The 21,717-nt window shown below is 28.9% G+C and overlaps 1 protein-coding gene across 5 annotated transcripts in view; it reads right to left on the bottom strand.

The window, feature by feature from the left end:
- The window catches only part of LOC129974984 (obscurin-like), a 236,724-nt gene that overhangs the window by 19,347 nt on the left and 195,660 nt on the right, over window positions 1-21,717 (bottom strand). For all 5 annotated transcript variants that reach the window (XM_056087826.1, XM_056087825.1, XM_056087828.1 and 2 more), the window contains 14 exons: window positions 19,598-19,879; window positions 18,506-18,611; window positions 18,200-18,400; window positions 16,158-16,296; window positions 15,892-16,064; window positions 15,207-15,233; window positions 13,917-14,069; window positions 11,721-11,766; window positions 9,753-9,833; window positions 7,317-7,537; window positions 5,222-5,366; window positions 4,232-4,415; window positions 2,908-3,059; window positions 1,803-1,935 (listed from right to left, as the gene is read on the bottom strand). In XM_056087826.1, the coding sequence (XP_055943801.1) occupies window positions 1,803-1,935; window positions 2,908-3,059; window positions 4,232-4,415; window positions 5,222-5,366; window positions 7,317-7,537; window positions 9,753-9,833; window positions 11,721-11,766; window positions 13,917-14,069; window positions 15,207-15,233; window positions 15,892-16,064; window positions 16,158-16,296; window positions 18,200-18,400; window positions 18,506-18,611; window positions 19,598-19,879 (2,043 nt within the window). The remainder of the gene's footprint in view (window positions 1-1,802; window positions 1,936-2,907; window positions 3,060-4,231; window positions 4,416-5,221; window positions 5,367-7,316; window positions 7,538-9,752; window positions 9,834-11,720; window positions 11,767-13,916; window positions 14,070-15,206; window positions 15,234-15,891; window positions 16,065-16,157; window positions 16,297-18,199; window positions 18,401-18,505; window positions 18,612-19,597; window positions 19,880-21,717) is intronic.

Below are 21,717 nucleotides of genomic sequence, written 5' to 3'. Positions count from 1 at the left end.
AAAATGACAGAAAAAATCTCGCTTTTTCTGTTCATCGTTGATGAAAAAATTGTTAAAAAAACACTATATATTTTTATAACTCGATTGAAGCAGACAACATGAAGACTAATATTAGACATAATTTCCAACTAGAATTGTGTGTCTGTACAAATTAGAATTTAAGATATCATGTTTCAAAAAAATATGCTAAATAGCTCATTAAATATTATTTAATTAATTAATAATTAGTTTAATATAGTTTTTTCTCACTGAAATGAGTTTAAACATATATTAATGACATACAGTAAAAAAAAAAAACTGTATTTTTAAAGTTAAAATTTTTAAAAAATCTTCTAGTGTGTACGTACACATTAAGATTCCTTTTCCTAAGCCTAGATATGGCAATGATATCCCTATGAGAATCTTATAGTAAAATTACTGAAGGGGAAAATTTTCTGCCACTGTCCTCTTATATCGCAATGTACACTCGCATCTCCTACCGCTTTTTCTCTGCACATAGTGTGATTCTCACTATAAAATAAATCGTAGTTAAAATTCCAAAAGTTCCAATCACTCATTATTAAAATATGTTTATGTTTATATAATTTGTGCGTGTGTGTCTGATATTTTTAATTTATCCACATTCTTCAAGTTACTTTTTTTTCTAATAACTTGAATTCAAGTTTCACTTTAGTTTCTAAATTGCTTGGAATTTTGGTTTACTCTCATTTTGCAGGATCTACATGCATTTAAAATAAATTCTGCCTTATTTAATTTTAAGAAAAATTGCCTTCCGAAGTTCGAAAATCTTTTGACTACTAGGTGACTCGCTCGTGGTTCACACTTTCTAATTTTATCGAATTATCTATCTGATGATTCTTTTTCTACTACAGTTAAGAAGGGATAATATAATTAAATATATGGTATGAGGCGTGGCAGTGGACATTAATACATATCTACACCCTCTTTCCTGTCTTTCTGTCGCCCCCCCCCCCCATCTTTTGCGTTTTTGCAGTGTTGTTTGGTACTGGATTTTGACTTGTTAAAAGCATTCCTAAAAATTAAACTTGTTGCTTAATAATCATGATAAAAATAAAGATATTATTTAAAGACTTAATTGCTGGAATATTATACATAAACCACAGCTAATATTATCAAGATAAGTTAAGTCTTATGGAGAAAATTGTAGATAAAAATTGTAGAGCCCACCATCAAATGAGTAGAAAAGATATCCAATATGTATGCTCAATTTTATTCATTATATTATAAAGCACTAAACGTGGTAAACCGAATCACTATACTCACGTTTGTGGACTGCATGACCATAGAGGTTTTTTTTCCTTCTTATCTATACTATCTTATCCCTCCCCCATTAAATATTAGACAGAATGGAAAAAGAGAAGAAAGTCGAGGGCATATATTTATTCATGCTTTAATACCCCTTTTGCAGATTAAATATTTATCTTTAACCCCAAAAATGTATTCAAAAAATAAATGGATAACAATTCGTAAAGTAACTCAATTTTTAGGTTTTTTTTGAAAATTACTTATTTTAAAGAATCATAATACCACGAAAAAAGGCTTACCATTGTCCACAAATATTCGATTATTAGAATATAATAATCATTATTAACGGTAGATTTTTTTTCAGAAAAGTTCCGAGATTATTTCAATACAATACTGCCACAATTCTTCTTTACAGATGCAGAAGTGAAATTGTTATTGTCAGAATCCAATTCGTGAAAACTTTTCTAATAACACGATTTTTTTTTATGCCTTTAACGCAGCAATAGGGAAGAACATTTCGAGTAAATTTGACTTACTTCCAAGATTCAGACGTGCTCTGCAGACTGAAATTCCATGAGGATTTCTGGCAACGCACTTGTACACGCCAACGTCATAAGCTTTAGCAGGTCTCAAGGTCAACGAGCAACGTCCATCAGACCATTTATTTATCTAGTGTACAGGAAAAAAACAGTAAAAAATATTACTAGATAAATGAAAGAAATACTATCAAATATATAATCATGTAGAAAAAAATAGGTGTAAACTATAAAATGGCCAATAGTAAAGTATAAGGTGACATCATATAAAATTACTTGGAATATATTTTAAACAGATTGACTATTTAATGTTTCCGACAAAACTAATAGCACTTCAAACCCTAGCAAATCTTTATTTGCAGAAAAAAAAACAAACAAAAAAAAACCAGTGTTATTAATTATTTTAATTTCTCATAAAAATAAGGAGTTATTGCAAAGTAAATATAAAGTGGTTAGAAAAAGAATAATTTGATTTTTTTACTATTAAACAAGAACATCAGAAAAATAATTGGCAAATAAAAAAATGTTCGATTATATCTTGTTTGATTATAGAATCAATGAATATTCATTGATTTTAATTGAACAACAAGTGGCATGTTGGTATGTGTGAACAGAATATCAAATTAAACGAAAGTGGCACACATTGACTATTCAATAGGTATAGGGTCACCTAAAATTGTAAAAACATACTGAGATTGAAAGTCATTCTTATTTGGCTGATTGTCTTCCACTTTTGCTTTTGACAATTTCAAGTCCAAGAAGTGTTGTAGGAGGCATTAGATGGCTCACAAGATGCATTCCCAGTACTTGCAATAACTTTCTTTGGCTTGCCGTATATTTTTCTAATATACAAAAACTGTTTTCAATTGAACAACTTTTTATTCAATTTAAAATATCTTCTAATTATCTCGAGAAATTTTAAATCATTTTCATCATTCTGAAACGAAATGCATTTTTCTTCACCATTTTGGTCGCTGTCCCATAAGTTTTAAAAGGAAACATAATTTTCCAATTAATAAAGGAGCATTTAAAGGTTATCTAGATAATTTTTGAGGCAGATCATGAAAATTAATTAGATGAGGCTACAAAGAAAAAAAAATCTTACTATTATTCTGGAACTTTCTATGAGAATGCCATCATTCCTGAACCACGAAACTTGAGCATCTGGCGAAGCTGTGACCCGGCAGTGGAACTCGGCATCTTCATTCTCTCGCACAACGACATGCTTGATTTTCTCACGGAAGAACGGTGCAGTTCCTGGAAAAGTTTCAGTTCTTAGAAATAGTCTTTGTTTTTTTTAATATTGTATTTTGTAACAGTTTTTTACTCCACCAAATGATGGAGTTAGCTTTATAATTTTTATTCATGCTTAGTTAAAAAGTAGGTAATTTATTATTTTATGTATATTTTCCTTAAAATCTAAGCATAAAATATTCTAAAAATTTCTGAGATTCGATTAAAAATAAAAAAAGTCAATGCTTGGTTTTTAATGGTGTTAAATTAAAATAATCAGTCACTTAAAGGTTAGAGATATTGACTTCCAATTCCTATATGATTTATTAGTAATACATATTTAAAAAAATAGTAGATCCATTTCCTTGTAACTATTAACATTTGCAATTCATACATTTAAAAATAAAATTCTATTTCTGCAGTGGTTAGTTTGTTTATCAGTTTTATTAAACATAATATTAAAATTTAGCCAGTTAAAGCAAATTTATATTTAAATACATATCATACATCACATGAAAAAATTAACATGGCTTTCATTTAATGTTGCTTTAATTTGTGCTGTGACGAAATGCAGCTACAGCAAATTGAAGGCTTCAAAATTGGTAGGAGTTGGATGTTTGTTGCGCATATTATGATTATGTTTTTAAGTCATTTGGTGATTCAAAACTAACTACATTTCCAGATTTGTGCCTCAAATATGCTGATGTTTCACTATATATGTGAGCTCAGCAAACGCTTAATACAACCTCAGTGTTGAGTGCCTTAACACAAGGAATAACATTTTTCTTGGCAACACAAGCTTATTATATTTTATGGATTAAATGAATGATAACTATTTACATGTATACAATTAAATTCCGATTTCAATTTAAGCTCATTTCTCGGAGTTTCCACCAACACACACTCTTCCCGGTATCAGACCCACACTCACGCTCAACTGTTCCTCTCTCTTCATTTCATCTCCTTTTGGCAGTGAAGCCGGAACAGCCAGGTAGAGGTTAGCGACTCAGAATTTAACTATCTTTATAAGTGTACTGCCAATTCTAAAACGTAGAGTATCAGATGATCTGCCATTTTCAACATCTGATCACAGTTGCAAAGTACAAAGACCTACCACAGTAAACTTTCAAAGCTATGCAACATTTTGTGTAACTCTGAAACAGAAGGCCAATTCAATATCTCAAGTTTAACCTTACCTTCTGTTCCCCTGAATCCTCTCTTCTTTTTCTGAGCCCTGGTCTCTATGTGCTCGTATCCTGATCCTGGAGTGCCAACCTCGTGTCTCAGTCTGAGATTGGCAGACCTGGAGACACCCCTCTTCTCGTCGTTGATTTCTTCGTCCATTACGTCCACGAACTTCCTGCGCTCCTTCACGGCAACCTAAAGTGAACAGAAATGAAGATATATTTTTAAAGAATAATAATAATAAAAAAATAAAAAAGACAAAAAACAATGAAATTAAAATTTGTTGTCGCAAATTTCAAGTTATATGCGAGAACATTATTCCCCCCCCCCAACCCAAGTCACATGGTATCATTCCGACAGAATAAAAGGCGTTAAGTTTGGATCGGGAACTCTATTTACGATAGACTCTCGTCCTGCAAGCATCTCTATTTTACATTTTTACAGCAGATAATCATTTTTTTCCCTTGAAGAACCAGTTTAAACCGATTTGGAACAATCACGTGACTATCAAATTACGCATGCGTTGATATTTAGAAAAACGGTAATTTTTTCATCTCAAAATCGTTCGAGATCCAGAACTATTTTTTGCCAGATAGAAAATGAGATATAAATACAATATTATATATTATTATTATTAATATATATACATATATCTTTCGACATTTCTCCTTGCTGTTTCCTGTTGATTCCGGTTTTCTTCTTTGTGCTTTTTTCGGGAGATAACTTCTTACGACATATTCCTTTATTTTCTGCCTACACATTTGGAGGCCCAAAACAACATCATGTTCTCACATGATAATAAAAGACCCCATAACTAAATCTGATAATTTTAATGGTACAATTGGAGAATTGTGTTCCAAGAAACAACAACAACAAAATCCAAATAGAAGGATGGATACTACAGCATTTAAACAAATTGGCATTTTTAATATGAGATGTTTCCTTTCACGTTAATGTATGAACCTCTTTTATGATTGTAGAAAACTTTGAATTGTACTTACATCGCTGTAGCCCCAATGCTTGTCTCTCAGGTGATTGGCGAGGAGAGGACTGCGGTTTGCACCCACTTTGAGGTACCTTCTGATACGGACAGGGAAATCAGGATCTCGTAGAGGAAGCAAAAATGTATCGGGACCATTCTGGTAACTAAATGTCAATAAGTAAATTTGTATTAGCTTAAGTGAAAGATAATTATTTCAATAACTTGATTTTAATCATCGTTAATTTCTTTACCATAAAATAAAGATTGGAGATTTTCTTTTTCTGTGAAATAATGTTTTTCCTATGGTTCCTAATATATTAATTAAAGAATTTAATATTTAAAATGTACAAATTTAAAGAATACATTAGAAATTAGCAAAGACACATTTCATAAAAAAGTATTACCGAACTGCTAATCATACATGCCAAAGACTATCATCTTATAATATTAACGGAAAAATTTCCTGAAAATCATAATTAACCGGTTGGAGTGGTTACTCCAAAACTTTCTCTCATACGCTCTAATAATGGTTTTATTACAGAGAACGCCTTGCACGGCATTGGAGTAAAATAGTTGAGAAATATTAACCTTTGACGTGAATTTAGTATTTTTAATGAATCTGTCGTGTCAACGTTGGCAAGTGTTTTTCGTCAATTACTCCAATTTTCGTCAATTACTTACTTTTCGTCAATTACTACTTACTTTTTTTCTCAATTTCCTTACGTAATTATTTTTACGTCAATTATTTATTTCGTCAATTTTCGTCAATTACTCAATTGTAATTTCGTCAATTACAACCTTCGCAAGTTGCTTTCGTCAATTACTTATTTCGGCATGCGGTTATTAATATCCAAGACACAAATTTTGTTTTAGATGGTTTTCCCCACCCGAATGAAACAAAAATTTCACCCAAAACTACACTAGTAGTCACAAAATTTCTTACCTGATTTGATATATTTAAGTCACTGCATTTTTGAGTTATCGGGTTCACATATTTCAGAAACAACAGACGATGAATATTTTGCTGGATTTGACACAAACTTTTATAGGTATCTACACTATAGATGTTAAATCTGTGAACCGAATTTTACCCATCTTGCTCTCTTTATTTATAGTTATCGGGCTAGTTTATATTCGAACAGTCGGACAGAGTTCATCTGTATGGATTTTGCTCAGAATGTGATAGACATCTGCAAATTTAATACAAAGATCATATACCGAATTTTATCGTTCTAACTCAAGCGTTTTTGAATTATCTTTGTCACAGATAGACAGACGGACATTTAAAAAAAAATTTGTTTTTCGTACTTAGCGAGGTCTAAAAAGTAAAGATCCGTCAAAATCTCGAGTTCGAAGTTTTTGACGATTGCTATAGTTTCTAAGTATACGAGAAAGTCAAATAAAAAGCTGCAAAACATTTTCTTATCGTGCATTCGATAAAAAGGGATTTGATAACAGTCATGAAATAATGAGATGATACAATTATGAAAGTATAATTGTTTACATTTTAAAAATACCAATTTAGTTACTGTGCAATTTTTTCACTGGCGTTTCACACTTTTTTTATATATAAATTTACATAATATTTATCGACACATTTTTTTTTGTTTCAATAAATTCAAACTGGTTTAATTACTTCATAAAATATTAGACAGGATCATTTTCGATAGTGATAAAGAAGTTAAGAAATACAGAGTCTATTAATTACCTTTGCAGTTTATTTGGAAAGGCAGAAAATGAAATTGCATTATCAGGAAAATAAATCGCAATTAAAATAGAATACCGAACAGTTACTTTTTCAATGTCACTATGACATCATAGACTCCATTAGAGAGGCATGAAATCATAGGCATCGACTCCATTAGATAGATATGATATCATGAACATGGACTCCATTAGAGAAGTTGAACATACACAATAAATACAATATCAGAATATTAAAATATTAAATTTTAAGGTTTGTGTCAGTTTGATGCTCTGTTGATGGAATTCTAAGCATCAAATTGTGCATAAAAGATTTAATTGAAATTAAATACAATCATTATTCCTGGCAATTCTTTCCAACCAGTGACCATGGATTGCTAATAAGGATTTAAAGGCGTTATATGACTCACTGGCTTTCGGATCTGGGATCTATGGCTTCTCTTTCGATTCTCTGCCTGTAAGTGACATCGTCGAAAGCGCCTGGCTTCACTCGACTTCTGTCCAGTTCGCTGTCCGGTGTAGCGGGTGGAGTGTACACCTCGTCTGGAGGGTAGATCATCCTGCTTGGGTGAGTGAAGCACGACTCCAGGGTCCTTCGCCTGAAGAACCAGCGACAGGAGGCATTCGAATACTAAGCAAAAAATGTGACTGAAGTCAATTTTTTTCAGTAAAAGAAACATATTGAAGAAAATAATCCTGCTACTACTGTTTCAATTAATTATGTTATTATTTAAATTTTTAGCTTCTCTAAAAATATCTATACATTTTGTAAAGCAGTAAAAAGAATATTGTGTTTTTGGATCGAATTTTACTACATAGATTGTGATATGTGTGTATTTTAATGGATCTGAAAATTATTACAATATTTGATTCTTATATAGTATTGAAATAATCATTAATGTAAGCACAAGAAAACCGAAGCATATTCCGTTACTTATGCATAATTATCTATGGTTCAGTCTTCGAATTAAATGGATAGTATAGTCTTAATGGATAATAAATATATGTGGGAGTTGTTATCTAATAATTCTCATATTCTGTACAGCGCATGTTGCGTCACTTATTACGTGATGATCACATAATTTTATAATCATATAATTGTTTCACACTTAAATTGGCAGATGAGAGTTCGATGTTGAATAGGTATGATGTGCCGCTCTCATTAATTTATATTTTTATATGTTTTATGTTGATTAACTAATGTTTTTCACCTGCATTAATTTATATGTTATTTCTTAATAAATATATGTTAAGTATTAATATTGGTCGTTGCCTTCTCCATATATATGTTGTAGTAACGAAGAAATGCGACATATTTTCCATAATATATTACTAATCATCTTCCGCGACGAACTGGACGTCCACCATAATGATAGCATTTAGTCATGTTAACTAACTTTGATGAAATATATCTTATCACAATAAAAAATTTTTTTAAAATTTTATATTGCACAATGAACACTGAGAATTCTGATTTGTTAATAAAGTGGCGCCATTAATTTGAGAAATCGGTTCAATTGTTGAGGCTAGAGATTCTTCCAAAGTTTTATTTTGCGAAACTGCAAGTTAGTGATGCGATGGCGCCCATTGATGATGAATCTAGATATTATGAACTTTCATGTGATATAAAAAGTAGCGAAAGGTTGTGGTTGGGTATCTAGTCCCTTGGTTTTTCTATATTGGTTAACATATATAGATTGTTTGATAATAGAAAGTTGATAAATAAATTATATTTATATGTTTCACATTAAGACAATTTCACTGCATAAACAATGTAGAAATAAATTACTTAAAAATTTCATACCCAAAAGAATTTGCGGATGACAGACTAAATAAACAGAAATAGGATTTGGTATAAATTATATACCCGAATTAGAACTTCGAAAAAATTTTTATGTTTTAATTCCTTGACCTTTAGTTATAATTTTTTTCATAAAAAGACAGTAGTAAAAAGAAACAGCAGTAAAGAATTAACGACAATAATTGGTTGGATAATAAAAGATTATAGAATTTTCTTATACTAGTCAACTGTGTCAGTGATGTGCGTCTTACTAAAAAAATTTAAAAAGTAGCAAAGTAGTACGGATACACCAAGTTTATTAATGTTAATTTATTTCAGCATTAAGGGTTTCTATTTAATCATTAAAAGCCATTTTTTTAGTATTAGTACAATAAAATATTTTTAGGATTGAGAGTGATTTAAGAAGTTAAATTTCGTCTAACTTATTAGAAGTAAGTATTCAAATTTTTTAATTTTATTAATCAATAATTTACAAATCAGGATATTTTGTGGTTAGAAGTAAGAAACAAATATTTTGGTGGTTTCAACAATGCATTTAATTTGAACTTAACGTTTAATCTCTTTTTAGCGCTAGTTTTACATGTTAGCATAACTGTCTCAATATAATAATAAAAAAATAATTAATTAACTGATATTTCATTTACATAAATTGCTAATAATAAACTAAAATTACATAAATTACAAAATTATTTTAATAAACTAAAATTACATAAATTAGTTAAAGTATTTATTAGTTTTTTTTATATTTTTGAAGTTACTGAGAGTTATATGATCCATTCGGAATGTGATTATATTACCATGAACATGTAAAAATAATTAATTTGGCGAATTAATTAGATTTATAGATTATCATTTCACACATCATTAGAAAAGAATGTACCTATACAATTATTATGTGCACATTGGATACGTTAGAAAATTAGACTCAATCCCAAGTGATATTTAATGATTTCGAATTCTTTCACCTCTTAAAATAAACTCTTATCATACTTTATAAAAGTAATCTCATTGTTTTTTGAGCAGATGTGAGAGATAAGCAACTCACCCATGATCTCCATCTCTTATGATAATTTCTCAGGCTGTCGACGATTTCAAGTTCATCACATTTATCTGGCACGGAGTCCAACTATAAGAGGACAAAATGCGATTTTAGGACACGGAATATATTAGCATAATTTTACGTTTATGTATTTTTTATATTTCTTACAAATATGTTGTTCTTTTAAGTTTATTGTAATTGTTTAGTAAACCATTATCTAGTTACATTATTTTTTTTTTGTTTCTCTGGAGTCGAAATCAAATCGTACATTTCGATTTTTGGAATTCTGACATCCTTAGAATTAAATATTATATATATATACAAATTAAAAAAAATAAAAATAATTGCCAATATTATAAACATTTTCTCTATCTACATACTTGCAATAAAAATTTCAACAATTTGGGTTTTTTTTTTTTTTTTTTTTTTTTTTTTACAAATGTATATTTGAATCAAATTAATTTTCAAAATAAATACTGGCATTGGGAAACAAATTTTACGTTATATTATTATTTTAAAACTATTATAATAATGTGACGAAAATGCAAAAATAAAAATAACTATAGAATATAAAATAAATATGAAGGATTCCTCTACTTTTTGTTACGAGTGAAATTGGGATTCTCTAATTTGTAAGAACTGACATGGTGCAATTTAATAGTGTTTAAGTTTATATGTAAAATGAATAAAAACCAGTCACTGTTGAGAAATTTTTAACAGTAAACTCATTGATATTTCAATGACACTGTTGGGATTCCTGGCGCAATTCTTCAGCGCATGCGCGCTGGTGACAATAGGAAAAAATTTCCCATGATCCCATAGAGTAACAGATGTAATTTTAGGTTTGAGTTTGGATTGATGAAGCGTGTATGATGGAACCAAAGATGGTTGTGTGTGTTATAAAGAATTAGTGCATGAAAAATGAAATATGTAAATATTTGTATATAATTGTCTGTGTCTGTGTCCTCGTCCTGCAAATAAAAGTGATGATAAAATTGAGAATACGTGGATTAATGGTTTCGATGTTTATGTGATCTAATTCACCTTGGAATACCTCGATTCTATCTCATTTAGAAGATCCCGGAATTACAAGTTAAGAGAGAAATTTTTCTTACATTTCAATAAATTTGAATTTGGGGCCTAGAAATCCCAAAAGACACATTGAAACGGTCTTTGAAAAATGGCTAATTAATTGGTTGCAGTTTGTTCTGTTTCAAAGTGTCAAAAGGCACTGAAGCTATAAACATGAACATATAGTAGATTTTAGATCCAAAAGAAGGCTGAAGGAAATGATAACACTAAATTTATCTAACAATTATTATTTGAAAAGTAAGCGTGGAAAAATTATTTAACTTGGAGAAAAAAAAAGCATGCATGGGATTTTGCCTCAAAAACGATAAATTTATTATTCAGTTTCTACAAGTGATTTATATGCAGGCAACTAAAAGAAATGGTATATAACTTACACATTGATTACACACTAAATAATTACAAAGAAAATCGTATCATATGTAAGAGGAAACATACTGAAAATTAATACATTAAAAACAATTGAACATTGTTCACTTTGTTTGACTTAAATAAATGTTGAAAACGATTTTTAATAAATTATTTGGTTTGTGATCTAATTTATTATCAACAATAGATTCAAATTTTCATTAACATGCAGGGAACACATTTCATGAAAACAAGCGGTCAGAATTTGGAATAATTTTAGTATTATAATTTCTCTTACGAGAAAGCACATTATGTCTTAAAAATGCGTGTTCAAAAGATAGAAATTCGTATAAAAGCCAAGTGCAATTATATTCAATACTCTGTAAGACTCTTCAAGGATAAATGAATAGATTTCTAACAATCAAATCAAAGATATTATCAATATTAAAATTCAAAAAAATCCTATTTAATATAAATGATAATATTGGTTTTCACATACAGAAATAAAATTCATATGAAATATATAAGTTTTCTTACATCAAGCCATTTGTGCTTCAGAGCTGAATGAACGTCCATTCTTTTGCTGCAAGAGAAAATAAGCTACTTTACAAAATCATAAAAAGATTAACACATATTTAAAAGAAAAAATTGATTGCAATTAGATACATTAAATCTGAAATTGGAAAAAAAAATCTGAAAAAAAATTGTTGATTTAATAGTTAAAGTAGGCTAAGAAGTTACCAGGTCGTAACTTCATAAATAAATGATAGAAACCAGTTAATTTATTTTCACATGATCCATGTAAAAGCATCGTGGCGAGGAGTGTCACTGGGCGGAGTGGGTGAAGTATGTCGGGAGTTTAATCCTTGATAGAGCTACCCTAGGCGAGAAGGTCATTCCATTATGCCCAGCTGAGTCTACAGACATTGTACATCAATGGTACCCACCAGTACATCAATGGTATAAGATAAGTCGCCCAGAGGGCTGGCTCACTGACTGTTGCTTGCAGTAGGCAGGACCAGACTACTCTTACTCGCTTTCTCAGTGAGTACCTTAGAACTGTGAAATATTCTGAGGATTCTAAGCGCTTTGAAGTCTAGCCCAAATGTTTAAGAACAAACATATTTTTTAGTGTTGGACTTTAGGAAAATAAGATAAGCAATGAAGAGTAAATTTAAATGAGTAAACTTTTGAAGGAACGCTATTATTAGTGAACTTAAAAGAAGAATTTTATCATATTTTAATGTTTTACTATTGTTTTGTTTTCGATTTATAAAAATCTATTGTTATAAATATTATATATCTATTATATAATCTAATATATATAATATTATATAATCAATTTTTATACAAGCTCATGAACAGGCTCTGCCTTTTGTATGGAATCAAAATTTCTTTATAGTATAAAATAATAAAATAGCATATTTTCATCCAATGGCGGATTTCCAATTAGAAAGTTGCCAATACAGGTAGATCGATGAAAAAAATACTATTAGCCCATATGTCAAATTAATAAATTTAACAATTATTAATTTAATAAATTATAAATTTATTTCAAATACAATTTTTATTTGGAATATTAGGTTTATACTATATAGGGACATTCAGTTATTAAACGCATTTTTTAAGGTATAAGTAATTATACATACAATTCTATTATTTTTTATTAATATTGAATAATTGTTCATTAATTGCTTATAATATATTCCCTTTGACAGATTCCATAAAATAATTATTTTTAATATTATATTTATTGAAATTCATTATTTCTTTATAATCTTTCATAATTTATTATGTATATATATATATATATATATATATATATATATATATATATATATATATATATATATATATATATATATATATGCAAATAAGGAAATTTTTAACTGAAAGCTAAGATGAATTTTTCAATTTTTTTTTTTTTACTTTAGCCATTTTATTTATATGTGCTAAAAGTAACATAATGTTTTGGAGAAGCATTCATGAAGTTCTTTAACGATTTTATTCTTCGTAGTTTTAAAGAAATAATTTAATTTTTTTTTATCAATTTTCAAGATTATTTTTTGTCTAAGTCATGACTAGAACGATGCAACGAACCGAAAAGGGAGGCAGAAAGCAGAAAGAAAGAGAGCATGACAAAATATTCTGTTTTTGTAATTTTAAGAAAGAATTTGTCTAACTCAGTGTTTTAGGTCCGTAAAATAAACAATCATCGCATCTCAGAAGTTAAAATTATAATGAAGTCGAAGCTCGAATGATTAGAAAATTACTTTCGGAACGTAAATTAATTAGAAATTATTGTTATATTGGAAAATCATTATTGTATTGAAATTGTATATCCACATATATACTAAAATAAAATAAATCAATAGCATGATGATTAACTTAAAAATGATTGAAATGTAAAACTAAACTGACCAGATATTAAAAGAAGGGCCTCGTCATGTGTATTGCCTTGGACTGTAAAATGCTTGAATCCGCAACTGTTTTTGCAGACAATATACAAGTGCACAAAATTTCAAGACCCCAAATGTTAAGAATTAAGGGAAAAAAAATCGATCAAAAAATTTCCTCTTTACAAGCAAGCAAGTCAAGTAAAATAAAATCACGTATGAATAAGTAGTAATAAATATTATACAGCCTTGAAATTAAATTTTTCTGCTACTTCATGTAAATTTCGAGACAATTAAATCACAAAAGAACTTGCGTTCATTTTGGACGATTCTTTACCTCGGATCGAACTGGAGCAGTTGAGTAACAAAGTCTCTGGCTTCATCAGAAAGAACTGCAAAATTGTCGTGGAAAAAGTTGGTCTGGCCCTTCTGCACCTCTTTCAGAGTTTCTCGGTCGTTTTCTTTCAGGAAAGGCGAATCACCAGTCAGTCTGAGGAGAAAGAGAGTGATTCAAAACCAGTTTTGATGAAATATATTTGATTTAAATTGTGGATTTATCATGAAGTGGAATCGCCACTCTAACGCATAGACAAGTTTAGGTTCCATGCACATGTTTGACATTGTTTTATTAAGTGAAGATAATTAAAATAATTGCTAGACTTTTTTTCTTATAATATATATGCTTCTTTTCTGCGCAGACAGTGAAAGGTTTAAAAGTAAAAATATGCAAAAACGTAGATATTTTGAAGTTCTAATTCAAATAAGAAAATTTCAAAAAATAAATTAAATTTTAAATAAATTTTGACTCAATCTTTGACTTACTTAAAATATTTCAGTCTTAAAAAAAATATTAGATTTTAACATTTGATATGATTTAGAGAACGAAAAAATAAGTTACTCATATCGCATTTAAAATAAGATATTGCTAATGTCTAACACCTATCATTAACTCCGAAATCCAATAAAATTTTTTAGATTTTTTTAGCATTTTTATTTTTTATTTTCGAAGAGAAACATAATCCAAGTATTGTATATGCTAATGAGTTAGAACAATTGATTTAAAGTGAGGAGCTTGTGGCATTAAATTCACTAATTCGATGTCTTACTTAAAAGCAAATATGTCTATTACATAATATGTTTGTCCGCATTCGTTAATTTTTGAATAACTTTGTATAGAAACTATAGCTTTATTCGCATGCGGAAATCTGAATATGATGGAACTTGCGCAATTAGCAAAAGTATGTATGAAAAATATATGATCCAGAAACAACTGCTTTATATCATACATTGAAAATATTTTTTAATTCTTTCTTCTGACATTTCACGAATAAAAAGTACATTAAATTTTTTTCAAACCATATAAAAATATAATTTCAGGAAGTTTTCCCCATTTAAATTGTCTGGTCATCCTTCTGATTTGTGCCATGCTAGAAGTTAGAAGTTAAAATTCCGATTTCACTCATTAATTCTCATACATTTTAAATAGATACGCACTTTAAATAAGAGATAAATTTTTCTGAAAATATAGTTTTTGTAAGCTTTAAAAATTATTGAAAATCTAAAGTATCATCAAAGATAATTATATATTTTAATGTCAAAAGATTTAAAATGAAAAAAAAATACTCACAATATATAGGCAATGATTCCGACACTCCTGAAATAAATAAATAAAAAATTAATGAATCAGTGAAAACTAAAGATATTTAGTATTTCAACAAATAAAAGTGCTTTTATTAAATAGAAAATTGAAATGAAAAAAACTTAGGTACATTAAATTTAGAAATTTTCATAGCTTCTTACTCAATAAAAAAAATTAAATATCAACGCTTATCATTTCAAAAAAAAAAAAAAAAAAAAATTCTAAATCTGGAAATTAACTTATTTTTCTTTATTAACTTATTTAACTTAATTATTTTTTAAAAATTTCCTAAATTATAAGTTAATCGTGATAAAGCAAATGCTTCAAAATTCCTATTACTTCACAAATACGATTTTTCAAAATTTGATTTAAATTACTGTGGATATTTTTCTTTTCTTTCTTTTTTTTTTGTAAGAACTTTAACAAATTTTTAAAGATTATTATCACCATACTTAATCCATAAAAGGTGATGAGAAATACTTCAGAATCAATTATATGTTCTACTGTTAAATTAGCAAGTATTCAAAATCCGCAAAATTTTCAATTAAAAATTTCGATAACTTCATTAAAGATAGAGAAACTGGAAGGAATTATATTATCAAACACATCGCAGCACTTTTACTTTTTAGTATATTTAAAATAAATGTAAATGATATCATTTGCTTATTCTTACCACATATCGGCAGCCAAAGAAACTGGCTGTTTATTGGCAATTTCAGGTGCCACGAATTCTGGATGGCCATATTCCTGAATGAACTCTCTTCCAGAATGCAGGCGTGTTGCCAACCCGAAATCAGCAATTTTAATGTTATCACAGTTGAGTCTGGTTAGTAGAATGTCTCCAATCTATAAATCAATCATTCAATGAATTCCTTTGTATATTTTTGGATTAATTTAATTTTTTATTGACAGTTTTAGGTTTATTTATCCAATACTTACAGTCAACCCCAAGTGGGCAATGTTTTTTTCGTGCATGTGCTGTAAACCTTCTAATATTTGTTTAATATAGTGAGCGACAATACTTTCTGTCAGCTTGTCTCTGTGGATGATATTTGGTAAAAGTTCACCTCCTCCACATCTAAATTGAAAAGTTAAGGCATAATCTAAGAATAGTTAACAAAAGAGACTCATTTAAATGACACTCGCAATTTTTTTTGTAAGAAGTGTTATTCAAAATTGTTTTTGGATCGATTTAAGAATAAAGTCTTTGAATTTTGTAGCGAGTTGAATTTTCTCACCAAATATGGTTATCCTAACAATTTTTATTGCAATACTAAAAGTTATTTGTTACCATTACTTGCTTATCCTAAATAATGAATTTTTTTGCGAGTTTTTAAATAGATGGTTTGATTTTTCTATACTTGGAGAGAAACCAAATTCTTTTTATCAAATCAAATTTAAAAAAAAACTATACTGGGGGGGTCTATACTTCAAGGGTATAAAAAGATACAGTAAAATAGCGTCCTGCCTTTCAAATTTAGCTAGTTTTTAATTTTTACAAAAATGGAATTTTTTCCTTAAAATATATTTAAATGAAAGAATTTGGATTTAATTATTAAGTTAGAACTTTATTTTCATAAATATAACCAGCAGAATTTAGGAGATAATTTTATTAAAATGTGGTGCGATTTTTTTCAGAGTAATTGTTTAAAAAAATATTTTCACAAAATTCAGAAAGGATGTATATTTATATAAAAAATAATGGAACAAATTATTTTTAATTTTTTTAAAATTCACTTTAATTTCTACTTTCGTCATAATAATACTTTAATTAAAGAATTACAACTGTATTGAGTCTTATTCTAAGAAACTGATTTGAATGAAATAGCATATTGTGTATCTCTTTAATTAAAGTATATTAGCGATATAACATAGTTACTGTTATTGATTCTAAGCAGATGATCTTTTAGAAAGACGTATATTATTATGAACAAATATAATAACAATCATTGACTTTCTAAAATTTTGGTAAAGATTATTTCTAAATAGTCTGAAACCTGTGAAGGATTAAAATTTAGAACTTTGTACTATCTATTATATATTTTTTGAAAAACAAAAGTTCTTCAGCAAAAAAGATACCAAAAATATATGTTTTTTTTCTTTCTTTTGTAATAAAAAAAAATTTAAATTGTTTTTAAATAGCAAATCTCATCTCATTGTCAAATTAGTTGTAAGATGTTCTTAGCAGATTACCTGTGCATAACGTTCATATCATGAATGTATCTCATTTGGTAAAGTTCTGGCTAAGAAAAACCAATGAACATAATTAAAAAGGAGAACAAAAGCAATTTTATGTTATTAATGTATCAGTATTGATGTGCCAATATCTAGGGTCAATATTTGGATGCCATTCATATTACGTTTTCGCCAATATTTGGGGATATCTGGTACCAATACTTTAATTTATCGTCAACATTTTGGCTTGGAACAAGGACTAATACGCTAAAGTCTGAAGCCATATATATATGGTTAATATTTATAATACGTTATCGCCATTCGTTTTGCTTGGAACTATTGCTGATTAGCCAAGACCTGGTAATAATATTTGGCGACAATTCTTATTATATTGTTACCTTTTTGGTGATAATGTAATGCTTGGTGACAGCTGACGTCAACATTTTAGCTTGACGATAATTAGTGCTGTGCTCACAGAAATGCATTATTTATTAATAATGATTTTTAGGTTTGTGATAAAGTTTTACAAAGAAAGTCGAGAACTAGAATGATCCAATTGAAGTCGAGAGAAGAGTGAATTATTCCAGTTGATGAAATTTTAGAATGAATAACGATTTCACCATTTGGTTTTGAATACAGATATTAAGAAACCTGCCTCAGGCATAATTCAGATATGACAAATATACGCTTCATTAAGTTTTTGATATAAGAAATACCTAAATATAATTTAATGTCTAGGTAAGTTCATTCATTAACATTTTCAAAAATAATTAAAATAATTCCGATATGTATGTTAGAAAGGATACAGGTCAGTGGCAAGGGTCAGAGAAGACTTGGTTTGATGTGCGTCCCAGAGCCGGACTAGCCGGGGATGGCAGAGCTGGTTCATGATGTCCATCTCGGCAGTCATGAAGTCCATCAGTTTGTCTGCTCCGTGCATCACTTTAGCAGCTAAACTACGGCCCGTTTTTCTCTCCACGACGTGGTAAGTTATGCCCTGCGTTCCTCTAAATAATGGGAAAATAGAATATCACACACCATATTTACTATTTTAAATGGATTATAAATATTACAGCATGTGATGCAGTGTGAAATAACAGTCTTTAAAATACCTTCCCACTTCGTCTCCAATATCGTAGAAATCTTCGAATGGTCTTTCGTTCGGCTTCGAAAACGGCGGTCGCTGATATGTGAGGATATGATATTCGTTCTCGCATTCTGAAAGGAGAATTCATAAATAATGAAATAAAAGTAAAATAATTTTGTATAACCTAAGTATAAAAATGGAGAATGATGAATGTTTATCAGTGTTTCCATATTGAAAATATGTATAAATAAGAAAATTAAAAAATTGAAATCTGTTCTCAAATTTCAAGTTATCGTGTGAGAGATTTATTCACCTGGGATCAATCCGACAGAAAGACATGTTCTCACAAGATATATTTCGCAATTACCAACATTCAGAAAACAGATGGTTTTTGACTATCTCAAAATCAATCAAGTTCTAAAATTTTTTTTTGCAAGGCCAGAATTTTTTTCGTAAAAAAAAAAAAAAAAAAAAATGGTTAAACCAGCTTTAAAAAATAACGCGACTATCAGACACATACGTCGATAGTTAGAAAGCGAATGGTTTCTTTTAAAATCCCAAAATCGTTCGAGCTCTAAAACCTTTCTAATCTCCTCCTCTCTATTCCATTTTTTTTTTTTTTTTTTTGCGAAAATTCGGTTTAAACTGGTTTGGAGTGATTACCTGACTATTGTAATGCGCAATCATCAATTTTTAGAAAAGCGATGGTTTTCAACTCAAAATCGTTTGAGCTCATCTTTCGAGTTCTCTTTTCGCCAGTTAGAAAAACTGGAATTTTTTTTAAAAAAATAATATAACTTTCGCGTTCTTTCCCATTTTCTTCTCTATGCTCTTCTTCAGGCGACAACTTCTTACGACCCTGCCCTTTATTGGCCAGACAGGACAATCGGGTACATGTGAACATTCACGCCAAGTTGTGACTTTTTGTTTGCGATAACTCGCCAAATGTAATAACATTCTTTATCATTTTCTAATAACCCTAAAAGCGAAAAATTTATGCCTCAATGCATTAAAACGCCAATTTTATGACCGTACATTTTGAGGCTTCAAAACCCCCAAATCAAAACAACATGTTCTCACATGATAAAAGAATTTTGGAATAGAAAGGATTGCATACCTTCAACGCTCAGCATTGCTGATGTTGTTGCAGTGCCACCAACATTTGTAGCAGTGCATGTGTAAAGTCCCCCATCTTTCAAAATGGAATCGCTGACAGATAATATGCAAGTCTCTGGTTCCTCCCATTTTATGTGTATTCTGCTCGATTCGGCAAGAGGATGCCAGTCCTTGAACCATTTGATTTTGGGATAGGGAACTCCAATGGCTCGGCATCTGAATTCTCCACCCTTTCGAATCATTATCGTCTGTGGTTCCAGTCTCTTCGTGAAGACAGGTGGATCTGACAAGAGAATTTTCATATTAGAAATATTCATAAAGCAATTTCTTTGTAGATGAAAATCAAGAGTGAAAGTAATGGTATATCCAATAACATTTTTACTCAGCATAAAAAAAGTAAAGAACCGTATACGTTTCCCATTATGATTGACACCCCTTAAATATGTAATTTTAATAGGTATCTGAAAATGGATTTATCAAACTGACTTTAACGACAGATCACAGAAATTTAAATTTTAATGCCATACAAATGATTTAAAATATTTTCTGTACTAAATCCCTGAATGACAACATGGCTTATTTGAAATTTTGCTTTACCAATATTGGCATATAAATTAATTTAAAACTGTTTACAGCTCAGAGAAACCCGTATAGATGGTACGTTCCTTATAGGCACACAATTTAGTAAAGTTCGTAAGTTTCAGAGCTTCCTTTCGTTCAATAAACATATAATAGAATTAAAGGAGATTAAAACGAATTAGCCATTTGAAGTTAGGAAATTTAAAAAAAAATAATAAAAAGCATTATTTAATTGATAGTAACACTAATTTTTCACAAAAAATTATGAAAATATGATATTAGCATCTTGGATATCTAAAAAAGTTTTTTTTTTTTTTTTTTTTTTTTGTAGAAAAATGCTTTGAAAATATGTTGCAGCAATTTGTTAGAAATAAGAAAAATACGTTTTTTTTTTTTCATTGAGTTCTGTCAATATTTATATGTATGCAAAAATATATCTTATTATCTTTGCTCTTTCAAGAACTTTTAAACTTTTTTTGCATCGAATATTGGATGAGTAACTTTTTTGAAATTGTAAGGGTGCCATTTGCAGTATTATTCAATGGAAACTGTATTTAAATAAAACTTTTTAAGTTTCTACTGTTCTAAAAATAAAAAAGTTGTTTAAATACTTTACATTTTAAAAATATTTTTAAAAGTACTTTAAAAATGAAGTAATAAGTTTTTTTTTTTGAAAACATATGTCATAAAGAATGTCTAAAGGTAGGCATATATCATATTAATGATATTATTTTATGATATGATTTTACAAAATTTCAGACTTTCTGCTACACATAAATACTACGAAACAATACACATAATTCGAGAAACGTTAAAAGGATTGGCCCTATAGTCCGAAACACCCTAGGATGATAATGCTTTAATGTTGATTCATCTATCTTTATTTTTAAAATTTACAACTATATAAAAATATAGCAAATATAGCTGCTATATGAAAATATTGCAGCTATAATGTATAGAGAAAAATATATTTAATATCGTCGAATCGCGAGTGAATATAAATTCAATAATTACAGCAATGAAAATTATTGTTGTAAAATATACATAAAAATATTTTAAAAAACTTATTAAAATTAGAGAAAAGTTGTATTGAAATAAAATTGATACCACTGAAAAGCTTATTATTATTATTTTTTTTTACTTTGATGTAAAGATTTATATTTAAATATATGGCAACAATGACATGCACCCAAAAATTTTTAATATTTTAAAGTAACGAAAGCCAGTGACATAAGTATTGAAAAGTATTGTCTTATAAAACATACGATGAGAGGGGAAAAAAAAAGTGTGCGGAAATAAAATTGATGCTACTGAAATAATTTATTTTTCGGGTTTTAAAATGGTACAAATATGAGGTTTCTCGCAATAATAATCTCTGAAGTCATTTAAAATCATTTTTCAATGAAGTTCAACAACTTAAAAGTAAATGTGCTAAATTCAATAGCTTCATATCCAACGTTATGAAATTATTTTTTTATCATATGTAAAACATGGCGCAATTTACTAGTAGAACTACAGTGGACGCTGCTTAATATGACCGTG

This window comes from Argiope bruennichi, chromosome 7 (genome assembly GCF_947563725.1).
Source record: "Argiope bruennichi chromosome 7, qqArgBrue1.1, whole genome shotgun sequence".
In the NCBI taxonomy this organism is placed as follows: domain Eukaryota; kingdom Metazoa; phylum Arthropoda; class Arachnida; order Araneae; family Araneidae; genus Argiope; species Argiope bruennichi.
This window is presented reverse-complemented; position numbering and strand designations above follow the sequence as displayed.